This window comes from Aquarana catesbeiana, linkage group LG07, assembly GCF_042186555.1.
Source record: "Aquarana catesbeiana isolate 2022-GZ linkage group LG07, ASM4218655v1, whole genome shotgun sequence".
In the NCBI taxonomy this organism is placed as follows: Eukaryota; Metazoa; Chordata; class Amphibia; order Anura; family Ranidae; genus Aquarana; species Aquarana catesbeiana.
Window position 1 is genome coordinate 275,356,196 of NC_133330.1, and position 15,330 is coordinate 275,371,525.

Genomic DNA, 15,330 nt, shown 5'->3' on the forward strand with positions numbered 1-15,330 from the left:
AACAAACGGTGAATCCCCCAGCAGGAACACAAACAGCAAACAAAACCCTGACAGGGATTCTAACCCTTCCCGCTGTATAAAAAAAAGTTTTGCTATTAAATAGACTTTGAGTGTCCCCAGGAAATACAAGAAGCCAACATGATGTTACTGGCCATTGGGGGTAAAATATCAGTTTGGGTGCACTTGGCCTTTAAAGGCTAAGTTCACCTTTTGCACAAAAAAGGATGAACAAGGAAGTTCACACACCAAGGTCAGGGGTTACCTTTAGAGCAAAGGTTCTCAACTCCTGTCCTCAGGACCCACTAATGCCCTGTACACGAGAGGAATGTCCGACAGAAAAAGTCTGACGGGAGCATTTCATCGTATATTCCAATCGTGTGTGTGCCTCAATGGTTTTTACATTGTAGTAACAACATAACAGGATGTGAAGATTGTTAATTCAGAGGGTTTTTTTTTTTAATTCTTTATAATTTTTCAATCATACAAGAGTAATTAGGGCCTTCAGGCTCCAAAACAACAAATGGCATTGGCAATGCATACCTCCTAACTGTCCCTGATTTCAAGGGACTGTCCCTGATTTGGAACAAAGTCCCTCTGTCCCTCTTTCCTCCTCATTTGTCCCTCATTTTGGTCTGATCTATAAAGTTGTATATAAAATGCACTTTTTATCTATCAAAAAAGTGTTTCCCAGTGCTAAACCTTCCATCCAATGTCTAAATTGCTGCATTTGTCATTTCCAAAAGCCAATCTAAAGGAATAGTAGTGATAAAAAAAGCACTTAGTGGGTTTAACCCAGTGATGGCGAACCTTGGCACCTCAGATGTTTTGGAACTACATTTCCCATGATGCTCAACTACACTGCAGAGTGCAGGAGTATCATGGGAAATGTAGTCCCAAAACATCTGGGGTGCCAAGGTTTGCCATCACTGGTTTAACCAATAATGTTTTTGTACAATTCTCCTTTAAGAGGTGTGGCAGGGGGTGTGTCCTATGCCTACATACTTTTGCTAATAGGTGTCCCTCATTCCCATCTCAGAAAGTTGGAAGGTATGGCAATGAGCATGTTATCCCCTTCCCGCCGACCGTACGCACATCTGCGTACTCGGCTTTTGGGGGTTATACCGGGATGATGCCCGCAGCTGCAGGCATCATCCCGGTACCGTTGTTTAGAGCGGGCGATCGGCTATCCGAGTGTAACAACCGTTGCGGCTAAAAGCCGCTCGGCTGTTATACCGGAGGAGCGGGAGGGGACATCCCCCCTCCCGCCACCTCCCGCCGCTCTTACCGGGCCTTCCGTGCGATCGGGAAGCCCGGTGTCCAATCGGCCGCCTTGGGGCGGGCTGGGACGATGCTGTGGGTGGCTTCGTTCCAGCCTTCTGAATGTAAACGTGGAAGCGACGTCATGACGTCACTTCCTGTTTACTCGGCTGCCAATGTCGCCGAATTTAAAAAAACACACAGTAATCAGAATCGCCGTTTTCGGCGATCTGAATACTGTGAAGTGCAAAGGAGGGATCGGGGGTCTTTTAGACCCCCAATCCCTCCATAAAGAGTACCTGTCACCACCTATTACTGTCACAATGGATGTTTACATTCCTTGTGACAGCAATAAAATAAAAAAAAATAAAATTGTTTTTTTTAAATGCAATTTACAAGTATAAAAAAAAAAAAAAAAAAAATGTTAAAGCGCCCCGTCCCCGCGAGCTCGCGCAACGAAGAAAACGCATACGGAAGTCGCGCCCGCATATGTAAACGGTGTTCAAATCACACATGTGAGATATCGCCGTGATCGTCAGAGCGAGAGCAATAATTCTAGCCCTAGACCTCCTCTGTAACTCTAACCTGGTAACCGTAAAAAAAATTTAAAGCGTCGCCTATGGAAATTCATAGGTACTGTAGTTTGTCGCCATTCCACGAGTGCGTGCAATTATAAAGAGTGACATGTTTGGTATCTATTTACTCGGCGTAACATCATCTTTCACATTATACAAAAAAAATTGGGGTAACTTTACTGTTTGGATTTTTTAAAATTCATGAAAGTGTCCCTTTTCCAAAAATTTGCGTTTAAAACACCGCTACACAAATACCGTGTGATATAAAATATTGCAACAATCTCCATTTTATTCTCTAGATTCTCTGCTAAAAAAATATATATAATGTTTGGGAACTCTAAGTAATTTTCTAGCAAAAAATACGGATTTTAACTTGTAAACACCACATTTCAAAAATAGGCTTAGTCATGAAAGGGTTATACAGAAGTGAGGCCATCAGTAGTTCCAAAGCAGAATAAACAGCACTGTGGATAGTTACAACATGCAGAAAATGCTTGCATACAGACCACTGTAACAATAACAGTGCTAATTCAGAGTTTTTCAGTCAGGCTTACAGGGGTACCTAAATGGCCTACAAGTATGACAATAAAATAAACAAACATTTAACAAAGCTACAAAGTGATTTAATAACTACTGGCCCCTTGACTGTATAGGCTATTTTTTTTAGAAAAGGCAAACTTAGCCTTTAAATGTGTGAAGCCACTGAAATAACAATAGATGCAGTGGGTATTAGGTCTAGTGAGCACGGTGGAATGGTTATAGCTGTTGGTCCTTTGTACCTAAGAGTATTCTGCTTTACTCGCTGAGTAATTGTCCTTGTTCTGGGACGTCATCTTCAATCTACAATCTAAGCCTCGTTTTCTTACAGGAAAGTTCTTAGGGGACCAATCCAATAGTTATGGTCAAGTGCTGACCATTAGCTTCCGTGTGGATCGAGGCCGTCATAGGGCTGGTGTTGAAGATATTATACTAGAAGGAGGAGGCCTGAGAGTTACTGCCCCTCTTACCTCATCCAAAACTGCCCTTCCCTGCAGATTACCCCAAACCTACACATTCAGGTGAGCTGATAGTATTGTCATGATCGCATTATTTCTTCAGTTAGCTGTAACATTTATAGTATGTGCCGTTCTATGAATCTTTCAATGTCAACCTGTCTACTTAAGCTTCACAGTGTTCTAATCAGTTACATTTCTACTGCTACATTATTAATCTGTGACTACGGACGTTATCTATTTAACATTACATTGTAACCCAGGAATGTGGCTTTACAGAATAAGAGCCCCGGTACGAGTAAGCCGTAAATAAGTGTCAGAACATGGCCCTATTCCTTGTCTCTATAATCAATCCAGGCTACTGACTCAGAAAGCATTGAAGTCAACTCGTTTACATATCAGTCATGGAACTAATTTTCCAAAGTGGATGCTAGCAATGGTAGACCACAATTCTCTTTTGAAAGGTGCATTTTAAACAGCGTGAAACACTGCCAAGAGAATGAGCACCAAGCAGATCATCTTAAGACCAATAAAAGCTAGAAGTGACCTTGGAAGCAGCATTGACAATTTACAGCTTTACCGGTCATAAAATGATGGGATTCCTGCCAAATTTCTCCTTCCCCGTTCAATGAAAATAATCTAGCCATACAGTTTACAGCAATAACAGCTTCAACTCTTCTGGGAAGGCTGTCCACAAGGTTTAGGAGTGTGTCTATGGGAATGTTTGACCATTCTTCCAGAAGTTCATTTGTGGGGTCAGGCACTGATCTATATGAGAAGGCCTGGCTTGCAGTCTCCGCTCTAATTCACCCCAAAGGTGTTCAATCAGGTTAGGACTTTGTTCAGGCCAGTCAAGTTCCTCCACCGCAAACTCACTCTTTCTTGTCTTTATGAACCTTGCTTTACTCACTGGTCCAAATTATTTGGTGGAGGGGGGATTATGGTGTGGGGTTGTTTTTCAGGGGTTGGGCTTGGCCCCTTAGTTCCAGTAAAGGGAACTCTTAAGGCGTCAGCATACCAAGACATTTTGGACAATTTCATGCTCCCAACTTTGTGGGAACAGTTTGGGGATGGCCCTTTCCTGTGCCAACATGACTGCAAACCAGTGTACACACAAGGTCCATAAAGACATGGATGAGTGAGTTTGGTGTGGAGGAACTTGACTGGCCTGCACAGAGTCCTGACCTCAACCTGATAGACCACCTTTGGGATGAATTAGAGCGAAGACTGCAAGCCAGGCCTTCTCATCCAACATCGGTGCCTGACTTCACAAATGCGCTTCTGGAAGAATGGTCAAACATTGGCATAGACACACTCCTAAACCATTGTGGACAGAATTCCCAGAAGAGTTGAAGCTGTTATAGCTGCAAAGGGTGGGCCAACTCAATATTGAACCCTACAGACTAAGACTGAGATGCCATTAAAGTTCATGTGCATGTAAAGGCAGGTGTCCTAATACTTTTGACAATATAGTGTATATTATACAGTCTGTGCAATGAGCGAAGATAAATAGCAGTGTGTGACAGAGGTGATGAATATTTCATATGTTGAAGCTGCAACACATTGTGGCATGTTGTATTCTTAATTGTCTCATTGATTTGTTGCTGTAACAGATTGGATGAGCTGTCTGTCAGCCCTTGGACTCCTCGTATTAGTCACTTTGACTTCCGACGCCTTTTGAGCAATGTGACCGCCCTGCGTATTCGTTCCACTTATGGAGAGTACAGTAAGTAATGAAAACATTTAATCACACCAGCCAGCATTTTGGAACGTGTGCACACTGGTGTACAGTAAGGGGCAGTGCGGTGCGCTGTTACAAAGCATCACATTGTTTTGTTGACTTTTTTCAACTTTATTGTCACAAAATGACACTTCATTTAAAGGGTAACTCCACTTTAGTTGAAAAAAATAGCAAATGAAAAATATAATATAGCGTATACAAATGTGACAGAAGTCATATTGTAATTGAATGTTATTAAACATGACCTTTCCTTTTCAATCTGCAACTCTGTAGTTTTCTGTAAAATGCAATATGGCTACCTGGAGGTGTTTTGTACACAGAATGTGTATGGGACGCCCCCCAGAAACATCATTTCCTGCTTGTGTAATTGGCTTACTGATTTTAACAGAAGTCTGCACTAAGATACAAGTCAGATTTCAGGCATCCCCTGGAACAGACATGTCATTTTTGTTGAGATCCTCCCAATAGGAAATCATTTCTAAAGAGATGCAGATCCTGACACTTTCCTGAGAAGAGAGAAGTGAGAAGAGAGAAGTGCCGCAAACATAAGCTGAGCTACACATGCGTGGCTCAGAGTATATTGATGCTGACAGGCAAGGAGAAGTAGATAAGACAGAAAAGATCAATATGGTCTCTTTTGTCATAAAAATCCTGCTTTCAAAGTCTTAATTTCTGTTGAACAGGTTTATTCCAGACCAATTACTCACTAGGTAGTAAAGTCAGGATCTGGGTGACACTAAACACTGAGAGTAGAATAAGGAAGGACAGGATATCATTTCAAAATCTTATTACTGTCTGTGTTCCTGCATATTTACAGATGTTCTAGCTTTTTCCTACTGTGCCTGAGGACTTAAAAAAGTCTGAAGTTTCACTTAACAAAGACCAAGATCAAAGAACAATAGCCTCCAAAATGACTGGCTGCAATTAAGTTTTCCATAATGTTCTTTGCCGTGTTTATGTCATTGTCTGAGTTCTCTTGGACTCTGGGGTTCCTCCAGATGTTTCCAGGGGTTCATTGAGCTGTAGCTGATTGTCCCCCACTTTACATGGTTAAATAGTCATATAGTTAGTGAAGTTGAAGAAAGACACAAGTCCATCTGGTTCAACCAATATATATAAAAAAAAGATTTATACATTGAAAACCTCCATATACAGATCCTTATACCCACTGTCTACATAATTCCGGCTCCAACACCACTGGGCAGAACCAGTTGCATTACACAAATGATCTTTTTAGCTGTCTGCAAGAGTGGCACCATGACAACTACTGTAAGGAGCATTTTCCCACTGACCCCCTATGAATTTAATTCTTGCAGGGGTTCCCGAATATCTGAAAATTATTTGAAGGGTTCCTCATGGGCAGGGGTCTTCAAACTTTTTCAACAAAGGGCCAGTTTACAGACTTTAGGGGGGCCAGACTGTGGCAATCAGAGTACAAAATGTCCCAGCGTCAGTGGGAGTAAACAATCCCCCATCATTGGTGTCAGTTGTAGGAATTGTGCCCCATCATTGATGTCTTTGGGCCCCATTGTTGATGTCATTGGGAGGAAATGTGCTCCATCATTGGTGTCATTGGACTCCATTGTTGGTGTCATTGGGAAGAATTGTGCCCCATCATTGGTGTCATTGGGCTCCATTGTTGGTGTCATTGGGAGGAATTGTGCCCTATCATTGATGTCATTGGACTCCATTGTTGGTGTCATTGGGAAAAATTGTTCTCAATCATTGGTGTCATTGGACTCCATTGTTGGTGTCATTGGGAGGAATTGTGCCCCATCATTGATGTAATTGGACTCCATTGTTGGTGTCATTGGGAAGAATTGTGCCCCATCATTGGTGTCATTGGACTCCATTGTTGGTGTCATTGGGAGGAATTGTGCCCCATCATTGGTGTCATTGGACTCCATTGTTGGTGTCATTTCGACGAATTGTGCTCCATCATTGGTGTCATTGGACTCCATTGTTGGTGTCATTGGGAGGAATCGTGCCCCATCATTGATGTCATTGGACCCCATTGTTGGTGTCATTGGGAAGAATTGTGCTCCATCATTGGTGTCATTGGACTCCATTGTTGGTGTCATTTGGAGGGTGTCATTGGGCCCCATTGCTGGAGTTATTGGGGGAAACTGTGCCCCATCATTTTTGTCATTGGGAGGAAATATGCCCTTCATTGGTGTCAGTGAATTTAACAGCACCCCAAGGGCTGGATAAAAGCAACTAAAGGCTATGTCTGTCCATTGGGCAGCAGTTTGGAAACCACTGCTCAAGGGTAATGAGATTGAGAATGGCTGATCCATGACCATTGTAGAATCTGGTCCAAATCGACTTAATGTTGCCCGTTCAATGGTGTAATTTCTGTCCTTCTTACATTTCACAGGCACTGGGTATCTCCAAAGTGTCACCCTTGTTTCTGCTCATCCCGGTCCTGGGGTTCCAGCGCCCTGGGTGGAAAAATGTGAATGCCCTGTTGGATATAAGGGCCATTTCTGTGAGCAATGCGCCCCAGGATATCGCAGGGAGTCTCCTGCGCTGGGTCCCTTCAGCCCTTGTGTTGCATGTAAATGCCAAGGAGGAGGTCTATGTGATCCAGAAACTGGTAAATATTGAATTGCTTTCTTGTCCACTGACTACTTTAGTTATGTTCATATTTACTCATATGTTTCATCTTGGAAATTTTTATTAGGTGACTGTTACTCCGGAGATGAGAATCAGAATAATGACTGTGCTGACTGTCCTCATGGGCAGTATAATGACCCTCGTGACCCCCAGAGGTGCCTGCCATGTCCATGCAGTGCTGGGGTTGGTTGTTCGTTGTCTCCAGAAACGCAAGAGCCTGCGTGTGACTACTGTCCCTTGGGACTGAGTGGTGAGAAGGAATGCAGTACTTATGAAATGTTCTTATTTTGTGTTAAAGTGGTAATAAACCCCAAATCAAATATTTATTACATTTCAGCTTAGCAGTTCTTAGATGTGATGGCTGCATTAGATTTCTTTTTTATGATTTCTTCCCTTTGTTTTCACCTGGTGATTCTGCCAATAGATTTGTTGTTTTTCAACAGAACAAGCTCCCCTGCAAATGTATAAGATAAGATAAGATTTATTGTCATTGTAAAACAAATCACAATGAAATTACATTTCTACTCCACACATTATTCATACATCACAATAATGTATCAGTTAGAGTGTTGAGACAAACCATTTACTACTGGCAAGGGTGCTTACAATGATCACCTTTTATTTATATATGTAAAACCTTTATCCCGAAATAAAATACTGTTGCTGTAACTGCAGTGTGATTTGGAATTTTACTTCAGTTTGTTAGTGTATCTAAATCTGCTAGTCCGTCTAACACTTCCCTCAATCCAGATTACCAGTACTGCTAACCAAATGTGTTTCTGTTGCTCCTTCATCCAGAGTGGGGGTGCTCTATTGCAGGAGATGTGTTACTGGCCAGATCACCAGATGACAGCAGAGGGGGAAAAGCCTCAAAATAGAACATGAATGCAGCCACCACATCTAATAATTGATAAACTGATATTAAATTTTTGGGTTTGATACCACTTTAATCCTGATTTGATGGGACAGTTGAATTTTGGTCTAAATTTACTGTATGTACACACGATAACACGATAGGATTTTCGGACAATAAAACCGTGTGGAATTTTGTGCGTCGGAATTGTGTACACACGGTCGGAATTTCCAACAAGCTCAAATCGAACATTTGTTGTCGGAAAATCCTATCATGTGTACATAGCATAAGAGCTAGCGGGTAAGAAAGCAGTAATTGGCACTAAGTGCAGGGCAAAAAGGCGTGCATGAACCAAACACTACTATATATGTATAGTAGTGTATATGTGTGTATATATGTATGTATGTATGTGTGTATATATATATATATATATATATATATATATGTGTGTGTGTATATATATATATATATATATATATATATATATATATATATATATACACATACATATATACACACACACATACACACACACATACTCAATTCACACAAATGTATGCACTAATTCACCCTATTGATTGCCTTTTCCAAGAAGTATACTAAGTCTATGACTAAGTTATTCTTTGGGTGAGCTGCAGGTTTGTGTTATAGCACACTCTAGTGGGTGAGATATGAATTGCACAAAGTGAAGTGCTAAGAAGCAACTAAAAGAAACTTGCTCTGAAGGCTTTGTGCATTGTTAATGGTCCTGCAGTTTTTTTAGGACCAGTGACGTGTCCTAGAAGAGTGCAGAGAGGAAGAGGGGGAGGAGAACTGCAAAAATGCATTTGGTGTAAACGAGCCCTAAAGTCAGACAGCCAGGCAGCTAGCATTTTCAGGAGGAGGCTAGTAATACTAGTTCCTATATTTCGCTCGTGGTGTTTAAAGTAAGAAGGCAGACTTATCAAAGCAATAACTGTATTATATTCTTTAGATTTGTCAACAACTTTGCAGTGCGAGGAACTAATATTCAATTTATATTCACTCAGGTCTTCCCTTACACTACATAGTCGTTGGTAAATCTAAAAAACCCAAATGTAATATATTGCAGCTTTGCAGTCTTTAGATGTGGTGGCTGCATTTGTTTTCTTTTTTGTTTTGTGTTTTTCACCCTTATTTTCACCTGGTAATCCTGCCAATAACGCACTTCTTGTTCCAGGGTGACAATGTTCACTCACTGTACCGTATCTATAGAGGAGCACACTGTTGTCACCCTGAGACCAGAAGTGTGTAAGGACTACAAAACACCCCTCTCCGGTGGCGTAAATTTTTGTATGCCAACCCCAAACACCCCCCCCCCCCCAGTCGGCCGGTAGCTCTTACCCCATCGGCAGCGACGGCGGCCTCCCATTCTCCTGCTCTCCACGGGTCATCATGGTGGCTTCTGTTTCCTCCCTCATCCTTGGCAGCCAATCAGGAGTCTTCTCTTTTCAGCCAATCGGAAAGCGGGTCTCACACCCGCCTCTGTTTCCTCCCTCCTCCTCAGCAGCCAATCAGGACTCTTCTCTTTTGGGCCAATCGGATAACAGTCTCACACCCGCATCTGATTGGCCGGATTGAGGATCAGTGTTTCAACAGCGAATGTTCATTCGCTGTTTGAACACACCTGGGTGGGATCGGAGCGCATTCTCTGCCCCCCGAGCCCATCCTATTTTGAAGCCTATTAGAGCCCCTGGCTCTAATCAGGTGCTTCTTAACCACTTCAAGCCCACGGACGTCATATGACATCCTGGGGTTTGAGCAGGTATATCTGAATGATGCCTGTAGTTACAGACATCATTCAGATATTGCCGGTTTCAGCCGGCGAATCTCTACACCATAGGAATGATCATAGCGGCCGTTCCGCCGCTTGATCGTTCCTATGGGAGGCGAGAGGGGACGTCCCCCCCTCCTGCCCTCCGGTGCTTGCTCCGACTCACCGTTACGATCGGTGAGGCGGAGAGTGGATCCACCGGCGCCGGATGTAGATCATAGAGATTTCCGGCGGACCAGATGGTCCCCGGAGTCTCTATGATCGTCGGAGGCCGGGCGCGATGTTATGACGTCACGCCCGGCCTCTCCCTTCAAAAAAAACGGCGCCGCTTCGGCTGGGAAGCGGCGATCGTTTTATTTATTTTTTTTATTTCAGGCTTCCCAGCCTAGTGGTGAGATATGGGGTCTGATTGACCCCATATCTCACTATTAAGAGCACCTGACATGTCATATTGCTATTACAAGGGATGTTTACATTCCTTGTAATAGGAATAAAAGTGATCAATTTTATTTTTTTTTCAAAAAAGTGTCAAAATAAAAAAAATAAAATATAATTAACAATAAAAAAATTTTTTTTTTTTAAAGCGCCGCTGTCCCCGTGTGCTCGCACGCAGAAGCGAACACATACGTAAGTCCCGCCCACATATGAAAACGGTGTTCAAACCATACATGTGAGGTATCACCGCGAACGTTGGAGCGAGAGCAATAATTTTGGCCCTAGACCTCCTCTGTAACTCAAAACATGTAACCAGTAAAAAAATTTCAAGCGTCGCCTATGGGGATTTTTAAGTACCAAACATTGGCGCAATTCCACGAGCGTGTGCAATTTTGAAGCGTGACATGTTAGGTATCTATTTACTCGGCGTAACTTCATCTTTCACAAAATGCAAAAACATTGGGCTAACTTTACTGTTTTGTTTTTTTTTTAAACACAAAACAGTTTTTTTCCCCCAAAAAACGCGTTCGAAAAAATCCTGCGCAAATACTGTGTGAGATAAAAAGTTGCAACAACTGCCATTGTATTCTCTAGGGTCTTTGCTAAAAAAACATATATAATGTTTGGGGGTTCTATGTAATTTTCTAGCAAAAAAATGATGATTTTTACATGTAGGAGCAAAGTGTCAGAATTGGCCTGGTATTGAAGTGGTTAAAAAAACCCTGGCCGCTGTAATTCATGTGTCTGGTACCCTAAAAGGGGCCGGACACATGAATAGGGGGTGGCTGTGGCCCGGTGGCGGCTGTGGATAGATTCATGCTATGCATGAATCTAGCCATTGCGTATAGGGGGTGGCGCCCGGGGTGCCCCTAATGGACGGGCCACCACTGCCCCTCTCATAACATCGGGGGAGGTATTCTGTAGTTCACAGAAGATAGCTGGAAGGTTTGTAATATTTTTTGAGATTTTGGTTCAGAGCATAGGAAGTGACAGCGCCACAAGATTTCTTGTAGGATCACCAGGAGTTGTTCTGTATTTGCAGTAAATGTATTTAACCTGATAAATAAAAATATACATGGTGATCACATATAAGGACTGGTAAGCTGCAATAGATACAATTTCTCTTCTTAGGTTTAAATATTCTTTAATAGTATGAAATGATAAACAGTCCTTATAACTGTCCCTTATCCCAATAGGTCCTCGCTGTGAAATATGTGCTGATGGACATTTTGGAGACCCCCAAGGACAAAATGGACCTCCTAGGCCGTGCAGACCGTGTGCCTGCAATAACAATATTGATCCCATAGTGGAGGGGAACTGTGACCGAGTGACCGGAGAGTGCTTGAAATGTCTTTATAACACAGCTGGATTCTACTGCGATAGATGCCAGGAAGGGTCTTTTGGTAACCCACTGGATCCAAACCCAGAACGCAAGTGCAGAGGTATTTCATTATGTCCTCACTCCAACTTCTTTACAAGTTTTGTAGTATTAAAGGATGACTCCATCCTAAACCAAGATGGCGGTTATGGCTGATACTGGGGGATTTACCACCTTTCTGTATCTGATTCCTCTTGGGGGTTCCCTTGCCAAAATAACCTTGCTAGAGCTTGTGGGTCTGCATACCTCCTGTGGCCACAATGAGGAGTTCCTGCTCTTTTTGCTAAATTGATATATTATGCAGAGTGTAACAGAGGAATCTGGGAAATGGAATGTTATTTGGGAACAGGCAATAACATCCAGTTGGCTATGAACATATCACTTTTCAATGGACTGACCCTTTAATCTTTTTGGATATATATATATTTTTGGAAACTCCAGGAATATAGTTGGAAATGTTGCTGTTACCAGCCAACCAGATTTAAAACAGTACTAAACCCTTGAAAATACCTCCACCTTCCATTGATGAGGGGATTCCTTCCCTCGCTGACCGCTGTCATCTTCTCCCCAGGCTACTTTCAGGTGCTGGGTTGTTGGCCTCCTGATAGGCCAGTGGGAAATGCAATCATCCCATGCATGCGCAGGGCAGTCGGTCATTCCAGCGCAGCCCGGTTGTGCTGGAAATACACAATGAGGGTTCAGGTACCGTAAATGTGTGTTATTGCAGAAGAGACATAACACTTCTTCTGTAATGAAGAGCTGCCTACTCTTAGATTTCTAAAAGTTAGTTAGTTTTAAAGGGCTGGGGCCACCGAAAAGTCACATTTCATTTTTGTGTGGTTGCAGAACTATACTCACCAATTTTATGGTTTCCCAGAACAATTTTATGAATGGATATTATATATAAATATATATATTCACAGTATATATTGATGTTGGTTTTTTTTTTGTTTTTTTTTACAGTGTACTTTATTTGAGCTTCAGCTCTTCTTGTCTAGGTGAAATGTTGTCACTGCTCCTTGCACATGTGCAGATGTGCCACAGGGCCCGGGCCCCGAGACATTTGCGCACATGTCCATTGTCCTAGGTATCTGTACACATGTGGGATTTCCCATGCATGTGCAAAGACTGCTGCCAGGGAAGTCCAATGCCTTCCCTGTCTTTGTGTGTGTTTGGGAAATTATCCCCTTTGCTTGAACAGCTGCACCCTTGGGCTCTGCCAGAAACTGAAGGCCAGGCAGAGCTTGTGGGGGCATCTGCATTTCACAAAAATGCTGGCACTGGAGGGGGGGTGCCTATACAGAGTGGCCCTGAGTTCCAACTTTAAATTCAAGGCATGCCATAAATAATAACTGGTACAGGTACTAGTGTGCTTAGGTCAGCTCTCAACTGAACTGTCAAGCCATCAAATGTGTAGCACCATGGCACCTCCTTGGCTGTAAAGGATAGAAGGGTTTAGTTCCTCTTCAAATGATATGCTGTTTTTTTTTATAAATATGCCTTAGACATTTACCTGCATCATAATTCCCCCATTTTCATGCCATAGCCGTAAAAAAGATAAATGGTTGTACGCCTCGTAATGCATAACAACTAAATAGGAGTGCAGCTAATAAAGAATGACACCTTCATAATTCTTATTTGGGGAAATAGAAATATAAGCTCCTGCCAGGCTGTCTCATCTACCAGGCTTTGGTATGCAAGAAACTGGTATCAGTGTCCACCCAAAGCTGAAATATCAGATTTAGCTACAGCTTGGCTTTAGAAAGTCATAAAAAGTCTTTTTAATGCAGATATGATACAGGAGAGGATAAACTATAACTCATCTGTAACACATCTAGGATTGCAATGTTTTTATTGTCAGTTTATTAATACTGGAACATTACAAACTTGCATGCAATAACCTCACCGGCTTCACACTCACTCAGCAATTTTTTCAGGGAACGTGAAGTGCTGGTAGAGCAGAAAATAAGTCAGGATTATGCACGCAAGCCTATAATGTTCCCGTTTTAATAAGCTAATAATAAAAGCTGTGTTTTATTGCTGCTATATTCCCACCAATTGTACAGTGTTACATAAGATTGATCCTTGCTTCTCTACTTTACAATTTACCAAGGAAAAACAGAAATAGACGCCTGCTGATTGCTGAATGTAACGCAGACATGATCTTTTCTCAAATTTTAATAAATCACATCCAAGATAAATGAAATATTTCATTATTTTGTCTAATGCAATCTAAGAAACACGGTACACAGAGAGAGAGATTTCCTAAAATGAAGTGAACCTGTATGTGCCTGCTGACCTCTCCTATTCATGCTGATCCAATGGCTTTAGAACCTTATGTGATACTGACATGGAAGAAGTATGCAGATCAGAAGCTCTGATTTCACTTGCTGCATGCTTATTCAGGATCAGTGGTTGAGACTAGGGATTTTCAGGTTACTAAACTAGCATTTTGGAAAGTAAGCAATTAGGCCTCCATGTTTCAGTCTGTACAGGTTTCCTTTAAAAAGGATCTGTCTTCTGGGACCTGTGTGTGTCCCAGAAGACAGGCTGGCCATTCACAAAGCGCCTAGCGACTCGCGCATGCGCAGTAGGAAATGGTCAGTGAAGCAGCAAGGCTCCACTGCCTGTTTGCCTAATGCCGCATACACACGGGCGGACTTTCCAACGGACTTTCGAATGAACGGACTTGCCTACACACGATCAACCAAAGTCCGACGGATTCGTACGTGATGACGTATGACCGGACTAAAACAAGGAAGTTCATAGCCAGTAGCCAATAGCTGCCCTAGCCTCGTTTTTTGTCAGTCGGACTAGCATACAGAAGAGCGGACTTTTCGACCGGACTCGAGTCCGTCGGAAAGATTTGAAACATGTTTTATATCTAGGTCCGTTGGACTTTTGGGAAAAAAAAGTCCACTGGAGCCCACACACGGTCGAATTGTCCGACGGAGTCCGGTCCGGCGGACCTAGTCCGTCGAAAAGTCCGTTCGTGTGTACGCGGCATTAGTTAGAATGGCGGCGCCTGCACCCGATCTGATGGACAGATTGGCCTTGGGGGGACTGACATCACGGGCTCCCTGGACAGGTAAGTGTCGTAATTAAGTCAGCAGCTACAGTGTTTGTAGCTGCTGACTTCTAAAAAAAAAACCTTGCGGCTGGAACTCCGCTTTAAACTATACAGATAGGACTATACTATACCATACTATATTCAAAAAGACCCTATCTATAAAATGGAGGACTTTAAAGGTACCACGTATATATAAAAAGTCTATATTTTATTTTGCAGGTATTAAAAACATATATGACACATAAAAAGACATAAGTACTGCATGTCAACATTACAAGTACATGGATTTATATTGTGTATTGTCATTCATCATCCCCGCCCTACTGGGCAATGGATTGCTTGCTGTAACTTCAATGTATTTCACAGGTCCATGCCCACTTCAACAGGAAGATACCTACAATCAAGCTCTGTATTTTACATGTACAAAATAATAAACATAGTGATAACCAACATCATCAATTGCAATCCCCTGGAAGGATTTGATCATTTCTTCTGAAACTTGTTCACTACAACTCCTACATAGGGTACCAGGCTTGTATGCTGTCTAATACTATGTAGGACAAGCCTGGTCCTACATAAGGGACCAGGCTTGTATGCTGGCTGATACTGTGTACTATTTAG

At 42.4% G+C, this 15,330-nt stretch overlaps 1 protein-coding gene across 1 annotated transcript in view; it reads left to right on the plus strand.

Moving 5' to 3' along the window:
- Window positions 1-15,330, plus strand: part of LAMC2 (laminin subunit gamma 2) — a 70,895-nt gene that overhangs the window by 25,257 nt on the left and 30,308 nt on the right. Inside the window, exons 7-11 of the mRNA XM_073593364.1 lie at window positions 2,701-2,890; window positions 4,438-4,550; window positions 6,943-7,161; window positions 7,249-7,431; window positions 11,458-11,703. Coding sequence (XP_073449465.1) covers window positions 2,701-2,890; window positions 4,438-4,550; window positions 6,943-7,161; window positions 7,249-7,431; window positions 11,458-11,703 — 951 coding nt within the window. The remainder of the gene's footprint in view (window positions 1-2,700; window positions 2,891-4,437; window positions 4,551-6,942; window positions 7,162-7,248; window positions 7,432-11,457; window positions 11,704-15,330) is intronic.